The 25,048-nt window shown below is 37.1% G+C and overlaps 1 protein-coding gene across 7 annotated transcripts in view; it reads right to left on the bottom strand.

Annotated features, from left to right (window-relative positions):
- Positions 1–25,048, bottom strand: part of VPS13B (vacuolar protein sorting 13 homolog B) — a 1,017,676-nt gene that overhangs the window by 311,905 nt on the left and 680,723 nt on the right. For all 7 annotated transcript variants that reach the window (XM_037803400.1, XM_037803396.1, XM_037803398.1 and 4 more), the window contains one exon: positions 23,321–23,464. In XM_037803400.1, coding sequence (XP_037659328.1) covers positions 23,321–23,464 — 144 coding nt within the window. The remainder of the gene's footprint in view (positions 1–23,320; positions 23,465–25,048) is intronic.

Here is a 25,048-nt window from a genome sequence, read left to right as displayed (position 1 = left end):
GATATGTGAATTATATCCCAACAAAGCTGTTAAAAATATAAGGCAATTATCTAAAACAAAAAAAAAAAGATAGTACCACAAGTTGAGTTTTATTGTAGTATCAGAGAATACCCACAGTCATCTGAAAATATTAAAATACTCCCTTTTTTACAAATCTGTGTGAAACTGTTTTCTTCCTATACTTCAACCAAAAGAGCATATTGCAAAAGACTGAATGCATAAGCAGATAAGAGAAACTAGCAATCTTTTATTAAGCCAGATACCAAAGAGATTCATAAAAATGTAAATGCTGCTAACCGTTTTTATTTTAGAAAATACAATTATTGTTTATAAAAGCATGTTGTTCATTTTTACATGTAAAAGGATTTTATGATTTTTAAATGAATTAATAAATATTTTAAATGTTCTAATTTTAATATGATAAATGTTGATGGATGTAACCCACACAAACACAAGTTCTTTGTGATCCTCAATAATTTTTTAAGCTTGTAAAGGGGTCCTGAAACCAAAAGGTTTAAGAGTCATTCTACTAGAGTTCTTTTATGATGCATAATACACAATAAAAAATTGTTTCTGGTCTGCTATCAGACCTATAGTTCAATAGATATTCTCTGACTGAGTTTTGCATTTCCATCTCTTAAAAACCACAACTCAAAAGAATCACAAGGTGATTGGAGTATGGGAGATCCTTAGTGAGACCTGGGCACTGGCCTAGACTCAACAGTGTAAGAAATTCCCATGTTTCTCATTTGGGGCTTGGTGGATTAAAACATTAAAGGTTTTGGTTAAAATATATATGCATGGTGAATAAGATAAACTACTACTGGTTATTAAACCTTTGCTCCATCTATTCAGATTAGCTTGCTGGACCATGAGGAAATGTAACACTTTTCCTAAAGGAGTTCTGAAAATATCTATAATGTGGGGTATCAGGAAGATTTTTATGATTTTGTTTAGTGCTCTCTTGGAAGACAAGGGAATATTATAAACATTTCCTAGCATTTTTTTTACTAAGAGATACCCTGATATTTTCTTTCCTTTTCAGTTCCACAGAACTATGTAGAGAAAAAATGTGCTTCTCCAAGTCATGTCCAAAGTGGGTGTATTTAAAGAGCTTATAAACAAAAATAGAGGGAAAAGGCTGCTAAACATAAAAGGACAACAAACTATACAGGAAATTAAAATACAGCTCCCTTTTTCCTAACTCCCACAATAAAATTCCTCTCAATATTAAATTAACCATCATATATTCCTCTATACTGAGTGTTCTGGTTTGCTAATGCTGCCATTATGCAAAATACCAGAAATGGATTGGCTTTTATAAAGAGGGTTTATTCGGTTACAAATTTACAGTTCCAAGGCCATAAAAGTGGCCCCATTAAGGCATCAAGAAGAGGAAACCTTCACTGAAGAAAGGCTGATGGCGTCTGGAACACCTCTGTGAGCTGGGAAGGCACGTGGCCAGCATCTGCTATTCCTTTGCTCCCAGGTGGCATTTCAAAATGGCATTCTCCAAAATGTCTCTCTAACCTTCTCTGGGGTAAACTCTGGGCTAGCATCTCTTAGCTTAGCATCTCTCAGCATCTCTGTCAGCTCCCAAGCATCTCTCCAACAGTCTCTCTCAGCTGCTCTTGGGGCATTTTGTCCTCTCTGCTCTCTGTGTGAGCTCCTTTTAAAGGACTCCAGTGAATTAATCAAGGCCTACTCTGAATGGTGGGGTCAAATCTCCATGGAAACATTCAATCAAGAGGTCACACCCTAATCAAAAAGATTAATAAGTTGCCCCCCACAAGATTACATTAAAGGATATGGCTTTTGCGGGGACATAATATATCCAAACCGGCATACTGAGAGAAACTAATTTAGTAGTTAGCCAGGTTAAAAAACATTCCAAGAGATTATCTAGCAAATTATATCATCTGGAAGTCGCTGTGTGTGGCTAGCTATCAATGGTACTCAACACCACTACCCACTATAAGTATTGAGGGTAGAAGAATCTGAAATTCACAATTATATCTAAGTCAATAAACCACCTACTAAGTAGCATGCTCATCTCTGAAAGACATCTTTGATGAAAAATTCTTTCAGATGACTTTTTTATGTGGGAGGCTTCCATGCATGTGTCAGGAACAAATTGCTACAATAGCATAATACCAACTTCCAAATTCAAATTGGATACACCATAAGCAATCCATAATTCTTTCTTCTGTATGATCTCTTCTCCCAACAGAAACGCTTAAGGTTTTTTGTTGTGTTTGACTCAGAATGAGGGGCCCAGATTTGTCTGAGTTTGGTAGCTCACTGTTAGTTTTTGAATCATAAAGACTACATTTTTGGCCATTATCATCAAATGGAAAAAAGACAGATACAATATTCCTGTGTGGTTGTGTTAGGTAGAATAATGACCCCCTGAATATGTCTATATCCAAATCCCCAGAACCTGTGAATAGGTTACCTTACATGGCCAAAGGGACCTGGCAGAAGTCTTTAAGGTTATGGACCTTGAAATGGGGAGATTATCCTGGATTATCTGGGTAGGTACAATCTAATTACATGAGTCCTTAAAAGCTGAGAACCATTCCTGGTGGTGGTTAGAGGAGATGGAAGAAGAGTCAACAGAGATGTAATATGAGAAAGACTTAACCTGACATTGTTGGTACTGAAGATGGGGGAAAGGGACTGTGGTCCTTTTCTCCCAGGTTTCATTGTTTTGGCTTCTGGCTTTTCTATCTGTGGTTTTTCTCTAGACTTTTCTCTCTACTTCATCTCTCTTAGCCTCTGTATGTTTTATCCTCTTATAAAGGACTGCAGTAAAAAGGATTAAGACCCACCTTGAATGAGGTCAGTCATATATCAATTGAAATAACCTAACCAAAAGGTGCCAACTACAACAGGTCTGTGCCCACAGAAATGGATTAAAAGAACATGGCCATTTCTGGGGTACATAACAGTTTCCAAACTACTGTGTGGGTAACTGTTTCTTAACCATCTGGTTGCTCCAACTTATCTGAAGTCAACAGACAAGGATTTATTATTTGGGAGCACAGCATGGATAGTCACTGGAGGTCAGTCTTGGGCTTTCCCTCCAGATCATCAAAAACGCCAATGGAAAACTTTTAATCAAGACCAGTAGGGGAGGGGGACATCAAATAATATAGTCCAAATCTCTCATTTTGCAGATGAAGATACTAAAGCTCTAAGAAATGCTTGGCATATAAAGGTTTAACTACAGTTGCAATTTGTATTATTGTTTTTAAAATTTGCTGAGAGTCAAAACAAAGACACATTTTGTAAGAAAATATTCTATTTACAACACATATCCCAAGTGGGGAAGAATATACAAATTTCCTATACAGAAGAATTCCAAATAATTTAGTAGATATTCCTCTCTCAACATCAGACAAATCCAATTTAAGGGACATTCTACAAAATACCTGACCAGTATTCCTTGAAACTGTCAAAGTCATTAAAATCAAGGAAATTCTGAGAAACTCACTCTCAGGGAGTCATAATGACCAAAGGTAATGAAGTACCCTAGATGGAATACCAGAACAGAAAAAGGACATTAGTAAAATGTTCTTGATAAAAACTAAGGAAATCTGAATAAGGTATAGACTTCAGCTAATAATAGTGTATCAATATTGACCCATTAGTTGTGGCAAATGTACCAAACTAATGTAAGAGATTAATAGGGGAAATTGGGTGCAGGCTTTATGAGAACTCTCTATACTCTTTTCACAGCCTTTCTGTAAATCTAAAATATTCTAAAATTAAAAACGTATTTAGGAGGTGAAACTAAGATGACGGCTAGGTGAGACAGAGCAAAAATACACCACCATGAAAAACACTAGATAAAAACCAGAAAGTGACCCAGAATACCGGTTACAGTGATGTGCCAGCTAGACGAGGTCTTCTAGTTCCACAGAGGCCATATACTTGGTGAAACCGGGAGTCTGCATTCTGAAATGAGTGAGTAAGCTGGCTGGAAGACCCAGAGCCACGCGGCGGTCTGGGAAAGCCAGGGTTTGGCATTTGGAGACCGATGGGCTCTTTAAAAAAAAAAAAAGAAAGGGAAAAACCCAGGAGTGGCTGCAGCTGCAACAGTGGGAACCATGCAGTAAAACACAGCAAGAGGGGGCTGGGCTGGCCTCTCGGTGTCTGGCCTGGAAGATAGCCTGCTGCAGATACCCTTGGGGCCGGGGGAATGGAGAGGAGAGCCGGAAGCAGAACGAAACCCTGTGGCTAGCAGCTGGCTCCCCAGAGGGCTGGATAAACTCCTGCCTGGGGCCATGCCCACAGCCCAGAGCCCTGCCAGTTGTCCCGGAGCTGAGAAAGAGGAACTGTGCAAGGAGGGGGGTGTGGAAACGCCCCGTTCAGCCATCTTTGCATCAGGCTGTAAGTGCCCCAGCATGGCCTGGCGGCCCGGGGCTTCCCTTGAGGGACGGTGCACACTGGTGATGTAGCACGGCATTCCCTCAGCAGAGGTCCTGGAGGATCATGGCTGGGCGGGGGGACCCGCTTGGAGAACCCAGGGACAATATGCCAAGTCCGGTGGTTTGTGGGTCAGCGAGAGAGAGGGTCTAGGACTGAAATGAAATGAAGGCTTAGACTCTTGTGGGGGCCTTGAATCCCCGGGAACCTGGGGGATTTGAATATTAAAACTGTCCTTCCTCCCTGGCCACCCGTACACACACCCCACATTCAGGGCGGACGGCTCCAGTAACACACCCAAACTGAGTTCTCCAACTGAACCCCACAAGAACCATTTCCCCACACACCGTGGGGACAAGGTGGAGAACTGACTTGAGGGGTGTATTAGTTAGGGCTCTCCTTGGAAACAGAATCAATGAGAGATGTCTCTTATTATCAAATTGTAAAAGTGACTCACGCAACTGCGGGAGTGCACGAGTCCAAATTCTGCAGAGCCGTCAACAAGCTGTCAACTCCAAGGAAGACGTCCAACGAACTCCTCGGGAAATGAACTGACAACTTGGACGAACTCCTCAGGAAACAAACCGACAACTTTGACGAACTCCTCAGGAAATGAACTGGCAACTTCGACGAGCTCCCCAGGAAAACCTTCACTGAGAGCTGAAGAAGAAGTGAAGGTTTCTCTAACCGTCCGGCTTATAAGCCTCCAACTGATCACCCGGACCAAATCCAGCCAATTGCATTCTCTCACTGTGGAAGCACGCCCCTTGATGAGTCATCAGTCAGCTGCAGTCAATTGACTGATGATCTGACAAACCAGCCTGTTGGTTTATTAACCAGCCTCAAATAGCCTCACAGCAATCGTCAGGCCAGTGCCCGCTTGATCAGACAGCTAGGCCACCTAGCCAAGTTGACACATGAACCCAACCATCACAAGGGGTATAGGTGACTCACAGACGCCATCTGCTGGGTAGTTAGTGAAAGTGTATACCACCAAACTGTGTTTCTGAAAAATTAGATAATTTTTTTTTTTTTACAACTTGAAAGAACCCTATCAAGCAAAGCAAACACCAAGAGGCCAAAAACAACAGAAAATCTTAATGCATATGATAAAACAAGAAGATATGGAGAATCCAACTACAAACACACAAATCAAGATATCGGAAGATACACTGTACCTCGCAAAATTAATCAAAGAACTACAATCGAGGAACGAAAACATGGCAAAGGATTTAAAGGACATCAAGAAGACCATGGCCCATGATATAAGTGACATAAAGAAGACCCTAGAAGAGCACAAAGAAGACACTGCAAGAGTAAATAAAAAAATAGAAGATCTCATGGAAATAAAAGAAACAGTTGGCCAAATTAAAAAGACTCTGGATATTCACAATACAAGACTAGAGGAAGCTGAACAACGTCTCAGTGTCCTAGAAGTCCACAGAACAGAAAATGAAAGAACAAAAGAAAGAATGGAGAAAAAAATCGAAAAAATCGAAATGGATCTCAGGGATACGATAGATAAAAGAAAACGTCCAAACTTAAGATTCATTGGTGTCCCAGAAGGGGAAGAGAAGGGTAAAGGTCTAGAAAGAGCATTCAAAGAACCTTCTACACAATATAAATACACAAAGCATAAATGCCCAGCAAACTCCAAATAGAATAAATCCAAATAAACCCACTCTGAGACATATTCTGATCAGACTCTCAAACACTAAAGAGAAGGAGCAAGTTCTGAAAGCAGCAAGAGAAAAGCAATTCACCACATACAAAGGAAACAATGTAAGACTAAGTTGTGACTACTCAGCGGCCACCATGGAGGCTAGAAGGCAGTGGCATGACATATTTAAAATTCTGAGAGAGAAAAATTTCCAGCCAAGAATACTTTATCCAGCAAAACTCTCCTTCAAATTTGAGGGAGAGCTTAAATTTTTCACAAACAAATGCTGAGAGACTTTGCTAATAAAAGACGTGCCCTACTTCAGATTCTAAAGGAGCCCTACCAACAGAGAAACAAAGAAAGGAGAAAGAGATATAGAGAATTTTAACAGACATATATAGTACCTCACATCCCAAATCACCAGGACACTCATTTTTCTCCAGTGATCATGGATCTTTCTCCAGAAGGGACCATAAGCTGAGACATAAAACAAGCCTCAAGAAATTTAAAAAAATTGAACATATGCAAAGCACATTCTCCAACCAGAATGGAATACAAATAGAAGTCAATAATTTTTGAACTGTAACTCCACTATTTACTTCCTACATGATATAAAATACACAAACTCTAATGACAAATCAGTGGTTTTGAACTCAGTGTAAAATATGCAATTTTAGACAACTACATAAAGATGGGGGAATGGAGGAGTATAGGAACATAGTTTATGTGTTCTATTGAAGTGAAGGTGGTATCAAAGAAAAACAAGATTGATATGGATTTAAGAGGTTAATTTTAAGCCCCACAATAAACACAAAGAAATTATCAGAGACTATAACCATAGGGATGAAAAGTAGAGTTTGGGTTAAGAGAAATGGGGGAAGGGGCAATGGGGAGTTAAGAAATGAGTGTAGGGTTGCTGTTTGAGGTGAAGGGAAATTTCTAGTAGTGGAAGATGGGAAAGAGCATTACAACATTCTAAATGTGATTAATCCCACTAATGGGAGGCTAGGGAGGGGGTGGAATGGGAAGATTTAGGCTGTATGTATGTCTCTACAATTGAAAAAAAAAAAAAAAAAAGACAGTCTAAATAGATGACAATTGAAGGCCAAGGATGAACTTGGATGGGATTGGAAGATAGAGGACAGGTGGCTCAAAGGGACACAGTTGAGACATAAGGAAAAGAAAATATAGAATGTAAGCTTCGTATCATTGTTGAATCTCTTGTACTTCTTAGCTGCACTTAATGGGATTGCATAAAAGAATGTTTTCGTTCATGGGAAGTGTATACGTGAATTATAGTGTATGTTCAAGGATGTGTGCAGCTACCTCTCATATGTTCAGAAGACAGCAATAGATGATGGATGATAGGGAGGGAGGGAGGGAGGGAAAGAAATAGCGATGTGACAGCACGTTAAAGTTGGTGGATTGAGCTACTGGGGAAGGGGGGTCAGGGTATGATGGAATTCTGTGTATGGGGTTAGTATTGTTTTTGCAACTGTTCCTATAACTTTGAATTTATTTAAAAATAAAAAAAATTTAAAAAAATCTAAACATTCTGAAAATCATTAAAACCTTCAAGCAATTCATTTGTATATGAACCTCCCTTTTCCTTTGGCTACTACAAAGCTTAGAAGAAAACCTGAGGTTTAGTTTTGTGACCTGAATATTTTTTTTTTAAATTTAATAAATTTTATTTTGAAATAAATTCAATCTTACAGGAACAGTTGCAAAAACAGTAGAAACCCCATACACAGAACTCCTTCATACCCTGACACTCCTCTCCCAATACCCCGATCCACTACCTTTAACATCCTGTTGTGACCTGAATTTATGTGTTTTTATTCCTCTGCTCTTGATTTGTAGAAGTCTTTTCATTTTACCATTATTTTCTATGTCTTTGTAGATACTGATCTATATTTCCAAGATTAAAATAATTAACATTTAAATAAAATAAGCAGGTTCCTCTCCCCCTATCTCAAACCTTTGAGCCCTACTTACCTTTCCTTAATAGATGGCCTTACATCCCATTTCACAGAGTTAAGAATCATCAAAGGGCCTCTCCCCAAACCCTTATTACCAAATCCATGAATCTACTTACAACTGCAACCATCCTCTCTTTCCTCCCTTCAGTTACATTAGACGAGGTGTCCTTTACCCCAAGGCCAACCCCTCTGTCTTTTTTTGCCTGTTTGTGTTTTGGATACTATTTTCTATTTTAGGAATGTTACACTATCATTTTTTTCTTCTCATCCAGTATATTTCAAACTCTATTTCAACTGAATCCTTCCCACTGACATTTAAACATGTGTGTCTTTTCCATATTTAAAAATAAAACCAATAAATAAATAAATAAATAATCTCTCCTGAGCCTTTAAAAGGACAACAGTCCTGTTCAACATTTTTATTTGGGGGCTAAATAGAAATACTGAGCTGGTCAGGAGTCCAAGGAGAGGCACAAAGTGCAGAGAAATGCTAATCTGTGGCCTTTCAATTCAGGAACATCCAAGGCCTATCAGCAGACAAGTGGCAGAAGCCCTTTCATCCAATTTAGAATAGCCAGGGAAAAAAGGCCTAGAGAGCTATCTTTCCCTTAACACATGTGCTGAGATGGCTCCTCTCAGGCAAATGCAGTTGGAGCATTAATGGTTTTCCTCCTCTCATTCCTTAAACATCACTTTAATTCAAGTTCTCATGATCTCTTATCTGTATTGCTGCAAGAATTTCCTGTGGTCTTTCTGCCTAATTCACCTGCCCTTTTCCAAATGTGAATCTCATCATTCATGCTCTTCTTTTAGATCCATCAGTGGCTTACCACTACAATACAATAAAAGGCAAATTCTATAAAAGGACAAATAAAGCCTTGGATAATCTTGTATTTGCCTAACTCTCCCTGTGAAGACCTACATTCACGCCTGTTAGGTCACTGAGAAGTTCCTCTAACACATGCATTTTCATTGGGGGTTGGGGGGGGGGTAAGGGGAGAGGAAGTGATATCCTGGTTTTGCTACTTCTTATATACATAAACTTAGGCAAGGTATAGAATGTCTTGAAACTCAGTTTCCTTATCTGTAAAATCTGAAAATTAGCCCCAAACTCAGAGGGTGATTGTGAGGACTAAAGGAGTTATGCTATATGAGGCACTTTGACCCTTATCTCACACATTAGTGAGTTCACAATAAGTATGAGCTAGTATTATAGATTGTGGGTAGCTACCTCAGTAATAAACACTCTGACCTTAATGGAAATTACTGTTGCCAATGCACTTTTGCATCTTCCACAGCTGCACCACTGAGTGGGCTAACAATTTTTAGCCAGGTTTATTGAGGTTTAATTTATATATAATAAAATTCACTGTTGCTAAATATATAATTGGATGGGTTTTGACAAATGTATATAGCTGTGTAGCTACCACAATCAAGATACAGGCTATTTCCTCCTCCCCAGAGTACTTTTTGACTTCCAAGGCATTCTACTGAATGGGCCAAGTTTTAGAAAGAAAAGTGGGAGGATACCTAGGACACATTTGCTGAATCCAGGAATCTTCAAAAGCTTAGAAGGAAGATTACTGGGTTTAGGCCTTGGTGTTTATTTTATTTACCTCAGTACTGTGTGAGAGGATCTTTAGTCATTCTCTGCAGAAAAACTTTGATGAAGAGCCAGAATTCTAGAAATAAGCAACTTAAAAATGTATGAAATCTTAGATAAGAATTATATACATTCTCATGGCTCTGATGTTAATATTTCTTAAAAGTTGATTATTTTTTGTAACAGTAACTGAAAGCCCAGAAGTTTGCTACATAAAGAGAACAAACTGTCAGATAGGAAATCAAGCAAACCATAGATCCTCAGTTATTCTGAACAGCCAACTCATTTATCATATTTTTATTCAAAAAGGATAATAATGAATTAGTTACACCGTATTTTCCTACAGTTTCCTTCCTATATACAAGCATTTCTATAGTTCATAAGGAACATGGTGTTAAATGACAGCATTGGAAATTAGAGAAAAAAAAAAGGTGAGAAAGGAGCAATTACTGAGGAGATAGAATTCAGGGCCAGAGAGTAGACTTCAAACTTAGCACAAATAGGAAGAAATATAAACTGTAGAAGAATAGATTGGGAGGCCTGGGGACGAATGAGGGCAGATAGTAGCCTTGAGAGGACAGAGGTTGCATGAAGATGGAAATCTAGCCAGAGCAAAGGGGGCTTTACCTGCTCCTGACCAGCTTGACTATAATATTTTTTAAAAATTGTAACTTTATCATGCTTCATAGACAGCTGAATCTAGTGCTCTATGAGGTTCTTTATTCTTTGGACAGCTGTAGAAAAGCCAAATACAATAAATAATATAAAAATGTCTGGGGAAATAGAAGCCTTACTTTGGGAGGAAATATCCATTACTTTAGAAGTATTGAAGAAATACAGACTAAGTGCTGTATATTTCTATCATGACTAAAGTAAATTGTTTGCAAATGAATTTTCCTCAAAAAACATAATTTTTAGCTATCAAAGTACAGATACCAAGTATGCACTGGACAGATTACCATGTGATTCAAGTACCAGGGATTAAAGGGAAGGGAGAGCTCAGGAAGTGCCTAAAACCAAGTGGTTAAGTGGAGGAGGAGGAGGAGGAAAAGGCAAAGGAAGGAATGCTCAATTATTATCATAAGTTGTCTTCTTTCTTCTCCAGGATATGTAGTGTGTGGATCAAAGAACCCCACCTTCAGATCCCCAATGATGTGGTTCTGTTCTTTGCTCCTAAAAATATTGTTTTTATTTTGCCATAAAAGTTTTGTTTACTCTAAAACATTGATTTGAAAATAAGCATATATACTACTTCTGTAAGTAGGTTTAATAAGATGATTACTTGATATTTAGGAATAGAATAACTACCAGAGCCAAATGAACATAACCCAGGGCAATCTCAGACCTCTTATCCTTCTATTTAGTCAATTTTAAAAGCAGGTTTGTTGCTTAAAAAAAAAAAGATGACAAATAATTGTAGCTTCTGGAAATAGTGGGTGACACTACACACTACAGACATTTAAAATCCTTACTGAAAATTAAATAACCTGGTAACACTTCATTTATATCAGAAGAGGGTAAAATATAACTATGATATTCATGTTTGAAGATCATACACCTTTGGATGATGACCACTGATATATAACTGAGAGGTTTGGCCTAAAAGAGATCAGAGCTTCAAAGCACATCTGTGTAAGTCAATCTCTTGCTCAACAAACTTCAACTCCTCTCTATTGCCTACTGATTTAAGTAAAATATTTCAGCCTAATATCTAAGACCCTCCACAATATTTAATCAACCTCTCTATCTCCATCAAACATATAGCTGTTCATCAATTTCTTCCAATTCTACCTTTGAAGTGTATTTTCCTTTCTATTTCTTGTGAACAGAAATACGAATTCTGATGAATTAAGGAATCCATTATTCATATGTAAAGCATTTATTCAGCATCAAATTCTGTTGCGCGTTGGCGGGAAATGTATTTGGCTTCATTTTATAGAAAGCCAAGCATTAGTGGCTTAATAATTTGTTTATTTTTCTTACATAACCTACAGTCGAAAGCTGGTGCAGTAATTCTATGATGTTACTGATACTTCAGGATCATTTTATCTATCTACTTTGCCATCCTTAGTGTGTGATGTTTGCCATTACATTGTCACAAGTGGCTGGTCCACTTCCATCATAATTCCAAGCAAGAAGAAGGAAAAGAAAGCAAAGATTTTCCTAGAAATTTCTAGAAGACTTCTCATTATATCTCACCAACCAGAACTCTGTCACAGGCTGTCTTTGTTTTGCTGGGGAATTTGGGAAATCAAATAATTTAGTTACACAGACAAAACAGAGTTTGGTGGCCTGAGGCCCGGGCCCCTCCTAAAAGCCTGTACCAAGCAACTAGGGAAGGGGGAACCATAATCTAATAAGAACATGCAAGATATTGGGAGTAATCTTAATGATATGGGAATACTCAGGAATGACTATGATTCTTCAATTTTCTTGGGGTATGGTAGGAGCATACTGGAAGCAATGTAGTTATTTTAGGATATCTGTTTTTCTTATTCCTTTGTTTTGTTTGAAAAAATTTTTTTTAATTTTTTTGATAAATAATGTTTTAAAAATATGTAAATAAATAAAAGCCTGTAACAGACCTGCTTTAGCCAATGACAAAGGTCAAGAAAGTAAATGATCTCCCCAGAGGGGGAAGAATGTAATTACAGATATAAAAAAAGCAGCATGGATTATATCTCAGTTTCCTTAGTAAAACATCAGGTCTTAAGCCCCTTTAATGATTATACTAGAGACCTCATGTCCTCATACTATATGGAATGTCTTTGTTCTGAAATCACATATTGCCCTGTGCCTTTCTGTTCCCTTTGCAGGGTGCTAAATGTTTGACCAATCATCACCAGAAAACTTCTCCTGTGTGTAAGTCCCGACAAACCCATGTCGGCTTCTGTGCCTGATACGTTTCTCGGTCTTGCTGCCGCCGCTGCCCGTGCTCTGTACCCAAACATGGGGTACTTTTATTAAAGGAGGGAAAAGTTGGTATTGTGTAGGTATTTGCCACAAACCACTAACTGGTCTTTGAATAACTAAAATTTCCATGTCCTTCAGTAACCTTTGTATTTGGCTTCTAGATTACGCTTTCTTAAATAGTTAACAGGTGTATTGGTTAGACTCATTTGACAGCAAGCCTGTTGCAGAGCCTCCTCTTGTTCTGGTCTCCACCCAAAACTAGCAGGTTTTCAGGTCACTTGGTAAAGGTTGGAATAGCATACCCAAGTGAAGATGTGTTGCCTCCAAAATCCAAAAAGGCCAACCAGGTGTTGTGCTTGTTTTTTGGTTGAAACAGAGGCCAGATACAACAGCTTATCTTTCAGTTAAAAGATGTATCTCGATATGCTCCATACTACCGGATGCCTACAAATTCCACTGAGGTGGAAGGTCCCTGAATTTTTGTTGGATATATCTCTTACCCTCTGACCTGCAAATCCCTTACCAATAAGTCTAGAGTAGTTGCTATTTCTTGCTCACTAGGTCCAGTCAGTATAAAGGTGTCAATATAATAGACCAATGTGACGTCTTGTGTAAGGGAAAGGTGATCAAGGTTCCTGTGGACTAGATTATGGCATAGGGCTGGAAAGTTGATATACCCCTGAGGTAGGATAGTGAATGTCTATTGTTGGCTTTGCCAGCTGAGAGCAAACTGTTTTTGGTGGTCTTTACTAACATGTATCAAGAGAAAAGCATTTGCCAGAGCAATAGCTGCATACCAGATATCAAAGATGTGTTGATTTGCTCAAGCAATGATACTACATCTAGAACAGCAGCTGCAATTAGAGAAACTACCTGGTTAAGTATATGATAATCCACTGTCATGCTGCAAGATTCATCTGCATTCTGTACAGCCCAAATAGGACAGCTGATTGGGGGATGTGGTAGGGATACTCACCACTGCATCCTTTAAGTCTTTGATGGTGGTGCTAATTTCTGCAATTACTCCAGGAATGAGGGATTGCTTTTGGTTTACTATTTTGCTAGAAAGAGGCAGTTCACTGACTTCCACTTGAATTTTCCTACCATAAAAGCCCTCACTCCACAGGTCAGAGGATACCAGAGTGGAGATTCTACAAGTTGCTGAGTATGTCTCTTCCAATTATGCATTCTGGAACTGGAGAAATAACCACAGAAGGGGTCTGGGAATCTACTGCACCCATAATGAGACGGACCTGAGCTAAAACTCCATTATCACTTGATCTCCATAGCCCCTATTGTGACTGTAGGACCACAGTGACATTTTGGGTCTCCTGGAATTAATGTCAGTTCAGAGCCAATGTCCAGTAATCTCAGAAAGGTCTAATCATTTCCCTTTTGCCAATGCATAGTCACCTGGTAAAAGGCCATAGGGCCCTTTGAGGAAGGCTGGGAGGAAGATTAACAGTATAAACTTTTGGCAACATAGAGATTCCTTCTCCAAGGGGATCTGGCCTTCATTCATTCATGGGGTTTTGGTTCTGTAAACTGTATCAAGTCTGGGAACTGATGAGAGGTGTGACTCTATGTTTTTGTGATTCAAACTAAATTTTGTTCACATGACCTAGAACTCTTCTGCTTATATAGGTCAAGTATGAATTTAGTAGACTGAATCTATTTTACTTCTAGGTACCTGTGCCGGTTTGGATATACTATGTTCTCCCAAAAAGCCATATTCTTTAATGCAATCTTGTGGGGGTAGAATTATTAATCTTTTTTATTAGGGTGTGACCTCTTGATTGAATGCTTCCATGGAGATTTGACCCAACCCATTCAGGGTAGGTCTTTATTAGATCACTGGAGTTCTTTAAAGAGAGCTCAACAAAGAGCAGAGAGGAACTAAACACCCCAAGAGAAGCTGAGAGAGACATTTTGGAGACGGCCGTTGAAAGCTGACACTTGGAAATGCTGAGAGATGGTTGGAGTTGTTTGGACATGCTAGCCCAGAGTTAGCTCTGGAGAAGCTAAAAGAGGAACCCAGATGCTTAGAGCACAGGAGCTGAAGAAGCTACGAGAGACAAGCCCAGATACATTTTGGAGAAAGCCATTTTGAAATCTGAACCCAGGAGCAAAGGAACAGCAGACGCCAGCCACGTGCCTTCCCAGCTGACAGAGGTGTTTTGGACACCATCAGCTGATCTTTAGTGAAGGTATCCTCTTGTGATACCTTAGTATGGACATTTTTATGGCCTTAGAACTCTAAATTTGTAACTTAATAAATCCCCTTTATAAAAGCCAACCCATTTCTGGTATTTTGCATAACAGCAGCATTAGCAAACAGAAAGAGTACACCGTGATTAATTAGCCAATCCTACAGGTCTCTGTGAATCAGACTATTCTGATTACTGCTTTGACTCTGATGTCAAAGCAGATCCAATTTCAGGATCCCATTCCTTCTCAATCAGTGCTCTCCCTTTAACAGCAGTTGCCCTGCAAGGTTGGGAACTCAATATGCACTGTAATTCAGCCACTTACAGAATGAGACGATGCCCCCAATTTACAAGAAATAAGAGTTTCTTTTATAGCATACATAGGAACTTTCATGTCCTTCATGCAGCACTCGAGCTGAGAATTTAAAGCCCTTAGCTTATCCTTTTCTTTAATGACTTTATCCAGAGTATTTAGGGAGAATCAGCCAGTATTATTACATTTTTTAACTACTGAAAAATCTGCTAAGATACTGAATAAACTATCACCCAGAGCCTTGCCTCATCTGAGCTTTTGAGTAACAGTACCCAATCATGATATTTTGTGTATCACTACTGCCAGTTCACACCATGAACTATTAGTCCTCTCTAATTCCTGGATAAAGTCATTAGCACCTTTTAATCTAATCAGATTAGAGAACCAACTCCAAAAACCCCAGAACCAACTCAGAAATCTCATCCTTAAGATTCTGTTTCAAAAGAACCATTCCTGGTACCAAAATCTTATCAGTCAAGGTTCTCCAGAGAAACAAAACTATACACACACACACACACACACACACACACAGATTTATTATAGGAACCGGCTGACACAACTGTGGGGATTGGCAAATCCACATTCCATAGGGCAGAGTGCAAATTGGAAACTCAATGAAGGTTATGAATTCCCCAGGAGAGACTAGTTGGTTAAAGTAGAGACTGCAATTCTTTTTGACTGCTGAAATCCTCAGTTCTCCCTTTTAGGCCTCCAATCGATTGGCTGAAGAAACTCCTCTCATTGCTGAAGACAATCTCCTTTGTTGATTGCAGATGTAATCAGCCATAAATTCAATAAACTGACTAATGATTTAAATCTATTTATAAAATATGCTCATAGTAATAATCAAGCCAGGGCTTGCTTGGCTTAACTAAACAACTGGACAACATAACCCAGCGGAGCTGACACATGAAATTTATCATCAGAGTCATGGTGTATAATTCTTTTTATATGTTCTGGATTAAGTTTGTTAGTATTTTGTTGAGGATATTTTTATCTATATTCTTAAGAGATACTGGTCTGCAATTCTCTTTTCTTGTGATACACATAAACTTTTTCTGAATGCCAAATTAAATGCTTTGCAAAAAGAGGCTGGGGGTAATGAAATTTTTCCTAAAATATGACTTCTACAATGTCACCCCATTCATTCAATGGTTGAAACCATTCAATCTTGGTTCCTAACTGCCCAAGATAAAATACAAACTTCTTAATATATCTTCCATTATTTTCAATACAATTTCTCCACTCTAGAAAAACTTATTTTCCCTCTAACCCATCCCAAAATTCTAATGCTGATAAACCTCCATGTCTTTATTCACACTATTTCTCCATGCCTGAACTGCTTGTTATTATTGGTAAATTTATTTCCTATTCCCCTGCTGCTCCTCTATCCTGACAGTCAGCATCTTCAACCTCAGCAAGATTTAGCCTGTACAGTGTCCTAAATCAATTATAGAAAATTTGGAAGTATGTAATCTTTGCATATATGAGTCATTGTATATATTTTGATCTAGCTCCAATTATTTATTTGTTTATTATTGTCTATCTTTCCCACTAAATATATAGAACATGAGAACAGAAACTTCTACGTGAATCTAGATCTCTGACCACCTGGCCTAAAACCTTCATTTCCTTCCCTGAAACTTATAACACTAATTTCTGATAGAGTATATTTAACATTTTTCACATGAATTCTTCGTTATCTTTTCTTTGTTTATAATTTATATGTCTACCAGATTAAAAAACTGTAGAGGGTAGGGAACACAATGTATTTATTTTTCATATCTCCCTCAGTCAGTAGCCAGAATATCTGGTATAAAGTAAGCCCTTAAGAAATACTTGTTGAATAATGGTAGGGAAGACAATTTAATAGAGCCTTGGGAAAACTTAACTTATTCACTGGATTTCTAGTCAAGAAACCTATAAGGAATAAATAACAAAAAAATTAACATTTTTTTGCCTTCTTGATGCTTTGTATCTACCTTGAGGCAACGATGATGTGTTTCTCTCTCAGCACAAGCTCACTTTTCAGGAGAAAATTATACATCTTTAACATTTACAAGGCCTAACTAAAATCCTGACAGGTGTGACAGTTCACTGTTCCTAAGAAGCTCTTTCCTTGGAGAGGATAAATAGTAAAATGCTTAATTTCTTTTCCAGGTCTGGAGATCTAGAAATTTAGGGTATTCCCTCACAGCCCCTATTGTCCATTTAAGACACTGCTAGAATTCATATTTTATTGGTGCCTGTGTTTACTGCCTGGTTACAAGTAGTCTATCCAGGTGCCTCTGAAGGAAAACAAGTACTAAGTATAGCAACACCAATGGGAGGTCCCTACATGCACATCAACCAAAATTCCCAACTCCTTTCCTAAATACAGAAATATGTAACCCCTCATCTAGCCTCTTCCATCCATGTCTACGTCCAGATGGAAATAGAAAGCATAAAAATAGACTAGAACGCCAACATCCTCCCTTCATAGCAGTCTCAGTTCCTGCTTTCAAACCTTAACTCCATCCACATATGTTCTCAGGGTGTTCTACTCCAAAAAACATCTGCGACTAATGCCACTACTCAAAGTTCCTTTGTCTCTTCATAACCATCAAATTCCTATTTCCAATTATTTCTAGCAATCCTTAGCTTGGTCCAGTATGCCTTGTAAGAATTTTTCATCTTCTACTGAAAAACAAGAATTTACATTTTTATAAACAAGAACAAATCCAAAGTTGATTATTTCCAAGTTAAAACAGTAATTATACTACGGCAAAACAACCCTCACCACTAGTTCATAAGGCATATAATCAATCATAATTCAAAACAAAAGTCTAGTGTATTATATTCTATTTTACAACAAACTTTAAAAACACACAGGAAAACTACGTTAGCCAGGCATAAGAAACTCTATTACAATATTTTTCTATACTATTATATTGTTTCTATATAGGGATTCAAAGTACTTCACATTTCAGAATGGTAGAATAAAAATATTGGCAAATTTATTAATACATATTCAAGGAAAAACACATTACTTTCCTGATAACCTAGATTCTTTCCAATACTCGTTACATCAACCTCAAACACAGTAAAACCACACTCTTCTCTCATTTGGCTCCTTTGCGCCAGCTGTGCAGCAGGATCTAGAGGACTACCAGTCAGAATGGAGAAAGAACAAAAAGGACTTCAGGAAAAATGGCTCCACTGGGGAAAATAGAGGTCACGTTATTTGATATGTTCCAAAGTATGAAAAATTAAATTGCAAGGCATTTTGCAGAGCCACTTGTGGGAGCAGGTTGTAGGGTGGTATGGGGAGAGGGGGAGTGGGAAGGGGATGTAGAGATTTTTAAAACCTGAGCAAATGAAAAAAATGTGACAATGATTAACTTGAGGGGAAAAACTATTAAGAAAGGAAATGGAATCATGGTATAGGACTTCACTAAACAATGATCAATATTTACATAGTCTTTATGATGAAAACAATTCATAATGACTTATATAAAAATATAAGACTATTGGGAAGATGGAGGAGTAGAAGGGAAGTGTAAGAGTTGGAATCTTCATCTATCACAAATAGCAAGTCAATAGGTAATGCTAAGATGAGTGAATCAATAGATGATAGTCTATTCATGTTATTCAGAAATATGGGGAGAAGTACCAGATGCAACAGCTTATAGAGGTGAAAGAGACTGACCATAGGCAGCAGGATGGGGTGGGGAAATTAAGAGATTGATGCTTTTTTGATATATTTCTTTTATAAATATTTGTTTAAATTCATGCATTACTTTAATAAACATAAAATATCATTATTAAAAATAAATAACCATTTCAAGTTAACAGGCTAGTTTCAGTATCTTATCTATCTTCTTTATGATATTACAAATTTCAAACAGATTGCTCAGCTTTCTTCTTTTCAGTCAAAGTCACCTTAGTCTTTAAAATTCTATACAAATATTTTTTCTTTACAGTTTATCTTTTTTTGGACTACAATTGGAATAAAATGATATAAAGATATGATTTGTTTTGTTTTGTTTTTGGACTATTTCTTACAATGCCTTGTAACCGATAGCTTTAGGAAGATTTACAATGGTTTTTAGTTTCCTTTTTTTGTCATATAAAAATCGTCTCCATTATTACTCCCTAAGTATGTGTGCACAAATTAAAACATAAACTTTTTATTTAATCACAGTTTCTTGCAAAAGCTATTGAAATTTATTTGCATATGTTACTAACCCATCTTCCTTGTTAATGAATGTTATATTACTCATAACCATGGGCCTTTATGGGACCAAGAACCTCTTGTAAGAAGGTAAAGAATCTTTCAAAGGGTAAACAATGGTGTCAATCACCACAGCTTTTCTAAACACTGAGAAAGAAATCAAGGCTGGGTAGTGGGGCTCTGATGGGAGGAAAGTTAGAAATTGGTTTTGACTAGGAACGTATCTAGGAGGTTGACTCCCACCTCATGTAAACATCATGGAACTAAAATGCAAAAAACAAAACAAAACAAAACAAACCACAAATGAAGTTCCTGTTGTATTAGTCCTGTAGAGCCAGATGTTGTCATGGAATCATGAAATATAGAACGGGATGATGAACTCTGGTAGTAAGCTAGATGTGGAAGGACATGTACTTTGTAAAATGGAATACATTTTGGCTTTTTGAATATTAAATGTTTATTTCCTTCACGCACTGCCTCAGTTTGTTTAACATGTATAGAGAAACCAAAGAAGGTTAATTTAAAGGCGGGGGAGAGTCAATATTCTGAGAGCTGGCAATCATGGAAGTCATAGTGCTCCTAAGGGACAGTGCAAATCAAACAGTAGACACACAGGCTCACTCTATTTAGAGTACATTTTTCAGTGCAAAAACATTGTAAAAATTATGTTCAACATGGGAGGCAATTTGCTTAAATCACTGGCTGTTCATTTTATTACCTGATAGTGTTTTTCTTTTACCTGTGAACTTGAAAATTTCATTATGTATTACTTGTCCATATAATTAAAATGAATATTAAATATAATTGGTTCTAGGAATAATCCTCAGATTATCCTACTGTTTGCACTTCTATATGTCTATTTTTAATTCCCTTTGTTTATAGTATAAATATATTTCCTCTACTAAACAAAAATGCCCCATGATATTCTTGAATTATTTTTAAATTAGTATTTCAGATAAAAGGTTGCCTGAAAATACTAACTCCTTCAAAAAATACTAATATATTAAATGTACATGATGTCCTCTTATTGAAATGTGTTTTGTAATCACCAACATCAATATGATGTCAGAAAGTTGGTATAGCGGCTTGGAGTTATGTCCCCAGAAAAATGTCCCTAATCTTAATCCATTCCTGTGAGTGTGAACCCATCATAAACAGGACCTTTTGAAGATGTTATTTTTAGTTAAGGTGTGACCAGCTGAATCAGGATGGGTCATAATCCTATTACCCGAACCCTTGAAGAGAGGGCCACAGTGAAAGTGATGACAAGAAGCTAAAAGTCAATGGAACCCAGAGGAGGAAGGAGAAACAATCATGATGTGCACTGCCCTGGGACAGAAAAACCAGGACCAAGGATTGCTGGCAGCCAGCCCCAGAACACCACAGTCTCCAGGGTGAAAGCATAGCCTTGCTGATGTTTTGATTTTGGACTTCTCCTAGCATCAAAACCGAGCCAATAAATTCCCATTGTTTAAGCCAATCCATTGTATGGTATTTGTTTTAGTAGCTGGGAAACTAAGACAGTTGAACTAGAACAGATATGACATTAACCAGTCTGTAATTCAGCGTTCCTTCTGGAGTCCTGATTGATGGGAATCCCATTATTAATACATCATGCTTGTCAAATAGTAGCTGTTCAGAATGTCAGAATGCACATTTTTAACTAACACAAATCCCTTCTTCCTCTTCCCTAATAACTCAGCCAGATTCAATATTCCTAATTTTTGATTCTCAAAAAAGATTTTTAAAATTTTAGCATGGTTGTTTTAAAGATAATTGATCCACTCTTTCAAAATAGATTCTGACTTATTACAAGCAGAATAGTCTATGTAGCAACAATGTTGTTATATTTTTAGACGATCAGATATATGAGTTCTGCCAATAATTTTTAAACAAATTACGAGCAGAATCATATTCTTCCAGCACCCTGAAGGTATTTTTTGAATAATGAAATTTTCCCAATCTATGCCACCAAATTCCTAGTCCAAGTATAGAAAACTGAACTCAGAGAAGCCATAGCCACTGCTATGGTGATCACAGCCATTTGTTTAGAAGACATTTTTGACCCATCTGTCATAGTCCCCCAAATTTGCCTCTGGTCAGCCTGATTATTCCCAAATACTATATCACTAGACATAAAGAGAGATACAGCCTATTATATTGTAAAAACTATAAATGCTAAATTTCTAGACAGTGGTATTTTAAGAATAGAAAACAGGAGGGAAACTGAAGTTACAAGGAGCTTATTTCATATTTCAGTTTGACCATATTTCAGTTTGACAGGTCATCAAGTTTTCTTTAGTTTTCTAATAGGACATAAACCAGCAACTAGACTAGAGCCAGGTTGAGGCTATGACCAAATTGTCCCCCTTCTTTTTAGTCCATACTTTTAATGTCATCTTCAAGAAGGAACAAAGGGCAAGAGATACATTTTAAAAACAGCAAAAACAATGTCCAATAGCTTCTGGAATTCTAAGGAATGACTCAATATTCAGATAAGAGCATTACTTTCTAACTCTGATTACTTACTCAAATCAGATCCTGCTAACAGGCATTAGAAGCATGTAAGTAAATAATTAACAACCAATTAGCTAAGATGTATAAATTCCAAAAAAAATCAGTATCTGTGAGTTAGAGTTCCTTGATGTGGGAGATTTTATAAAGTTGACACGAATGATACAGGAATGTAAGATACTCTTTCCAAACCAAATTGCCTCATGCACCTCATTGAAAATGCCATGGAGAAATAGTCTTACCCTGCCTATTTTTATGTCATATAATTATATTCTTATGGATTGCCTGAAGTATACTGGAAAAAAAAATCAAAATTTTGAAGGCTATATAGCTCTAAAGTCCTTTTTAAAAAGACCCCAAATAAAAATATGAGAACCACCTCCATTTAAAAAAATAAAAGACTTTATCATAGCAATATATATATATATATATATATATATATATATATATATATTAATAAAGAAGACTGAAAGAAGAATGTAATAGCTATAGCACACAAACTGTGGCAGAGTAGAAAGGGCATTGAGTTTAAAGTCCTGGATTCTAAGCTCAGGTCCATCACTTACAAGCTGTATGTGTGTGATTTCAGACAGGTCACTTACCCTCTCTGAGTCACAAGTTCCTCCTCGTAAAATGGGTATAACAGCCACATCCACCTTCTCAGAGTGGTTGTAATACCAAGTTACTTAACATATATGAGCTAACACATTGCCTGGTATCAAAGGGCTTTCGGTGAATACCCCTTCTTCACTGCCTTGTTAATAAATAGAACCTAGAGCCTTCTGCATTTGCACATGACAAAAATAAAAGCAATATCACTGTCACAGACAAATGGTTTCCTTGACTGAATTTTTATAAAAGATCTGCAGTAAGTACAGATACGATTGTAGAACTGCAGAAAACAGAAAGGAAATAAAGCAGATACTGAGAGCATCTAACAGGCTGCTTTCTTTGTTTCATGCTGACATACTTTGTGGTTACAATGCAGGCTTCCAATGATCACCGGATCAAAATTAAAATTCTAGGCAAGCATTCAACTTTTATGATTGTGTCCATTCTTCACTAAGCATGGGAAACGAATGCTTTACAAGTTATTTACTGAAGATATTCCCACAGTACTCGCACAAAATTCACTTCCAAAAGAGGCCCTATTCCTAATGTATCTGAGTAAGTGAAAGCTATACCAGATTTCTTCCATTATACTGTAGAAATTTCAGCAGGGTAATAAAATCATATTTTTTAACAGAGGCTTTTCTGAGGCTAGGCCACAGCAATTTTCCAAAGGTGCATGATAAATAAGAGAAAAAGAGACCAAACAAATCTCAAAAATAAAGACCAATAATCCAAAATGATTTACAACCATGTTTCTAAGGTTAAATACAGGATAATTAGCACAAAATATGTAGTTTACTTATAGTTTTCCTACTATGAATGTAAAGTTGGCACAAATGTAGTTAGCCTAATCAAAATCAGGTAAAAGTTACCTCTGTGGCCTTGTCTGATGGTTCCAAACCAATCATATTTGCTAATAATAACTGATGTAAGAGTTGAACTTGAGCCACACTTAGGAAGAAGTCCAGGTTTGTGGTTATGTTCACTTCCAAGGAATGGCCACACACTAAAATCTCCTGAAGGGAAAACGGTTGAGTATAGATAAAGAAACATGATATCCATTAGATGATAATTTATCATTCTTACTTATTTGACCTTTGCTACTTTGATGAAATCTCCTGGGACTCAAATTTCTATGTTGAAGAGAGTAGCAGAAATGCTGAGCACACCCACTAAATATAGTTTAATGGACAAATTTAATAAACATTTATGAGAGCCTGCTATGTGTGAGGCCTTGTGCTAATTACAAGGCAACAAACTCACAATAAGAAATTTTCATCTTCTGCTTACATCAAACTACTATAACTATTTCAGTATGTAAGCATTGATGTAACTCTTTAGCATAATCTTGATCATTCATTCAAACCAACAAATATTTAGTGAATATATCCTAAATACCAGGCACTATGCTAGAGTGCCAGGAATATCACAAAGAATAATGTTGGTCTTTAAAGGCAACCTACTCTTGAGGAGGTTATAATCTTGTTGGGCAGACAGATCTAAACAGGCAACTGTAAGCAGGCAATTACAATCAAAAGTGCTACAGTATAAGTATTTTTCCAAAGGATAGACTCCAAATGATTTATACCAAAATAGAGTGCTAAAGCCAAAGATAGCTAGACTAATTAATTTCAGTTCTTCAAATAGCTAAAATCTTGGCAGCATTAGGTAGATGTCCACTACTTAATGGTGCTGTTCTGCATAACTGAATCACTTCAACATTCATCATTGGAAAACCATTCAGAGAAGGAAAACAGAAATGAAAAAACAACCCAGAAGCTTCAGTCAATAAGTAGAAGTTCTGCCTCTTGTCATGAAGTGCATGTGGACAATGTTCAAATGCTTGGAAATGTCCAACAGCCTTCTCCTTATTAGTGTCATCCAAGGGAATGAACTTAAGGAAGCTATGACTGGCCTAAGTACAAACTTGACAACGTAGAACAGCTTTTTAAATAAAGCCATAAAGAACAGCTTGTCTGAAGTGATTATGCTTTTCTGGTTAAAAAACCTTTTCCTTTGTGAGTTTCCTGTATTTTCTCGTTGTAATTTGAATTCTTATTTTAGTCATCCAGTAATGACGAAAAGGAATAAAGGACACTGATTCAGAAAGTTTATTTAAATAAATTTTCACTAATGTTTCTCAAGGGGATGAAAATCTATACAAAAGATATCTTTAAAGTTCAATAAGAGTTGGGCCTCCTATAAAATTAGTAAATGATTAATTCTAATTAGATTAAGTATTATGAATGTAATTGGTAGAATCCGCAGCTGTCAAATGTCATAAAATAACATAATAATATATTTACTATAATAATTATCTCTTTCATCAATTTGATCCTCACAACAATCTGGAGGGTAACTAGGGTAGCTATAAATGAGGCAACTAAAGTGTGTATAAGGAAGATGCACAAGTATTTAAGTGTGCGGCCTAGAACTAGGTTTTCTGATCCCTAGTTTCATGCTTCTTTCACCTGGGAATGGGGAACTTTGTAATAATGTCTTCATATTAGAGGATGAGTGCATTAAGATGCGATGGTATTTTATTAAGTACTTTGATAAATTCATTGTTTTTTTCTGAATTTCATTATAAAAAGTATTTG

The sequence above is a fragment of the Choloepus didactylus genome, chromosome 14 (genome assembly GCF_015220235.1).
Source record: "Choloepus didactylus isolate mChoDid1 chromosome 14, mChoDid1.pri, whole genome shotgun sequence".
NCBI classification, from domain to species: Eukaryota; Metazoa; Chordata; class Mammalia; order Pilosa; family Megalonychidae; genus Choloepus; species Choloepus didactylus.
This window is presented reverse-complemented; position numbering and strand designations above follow the sequence as displayed.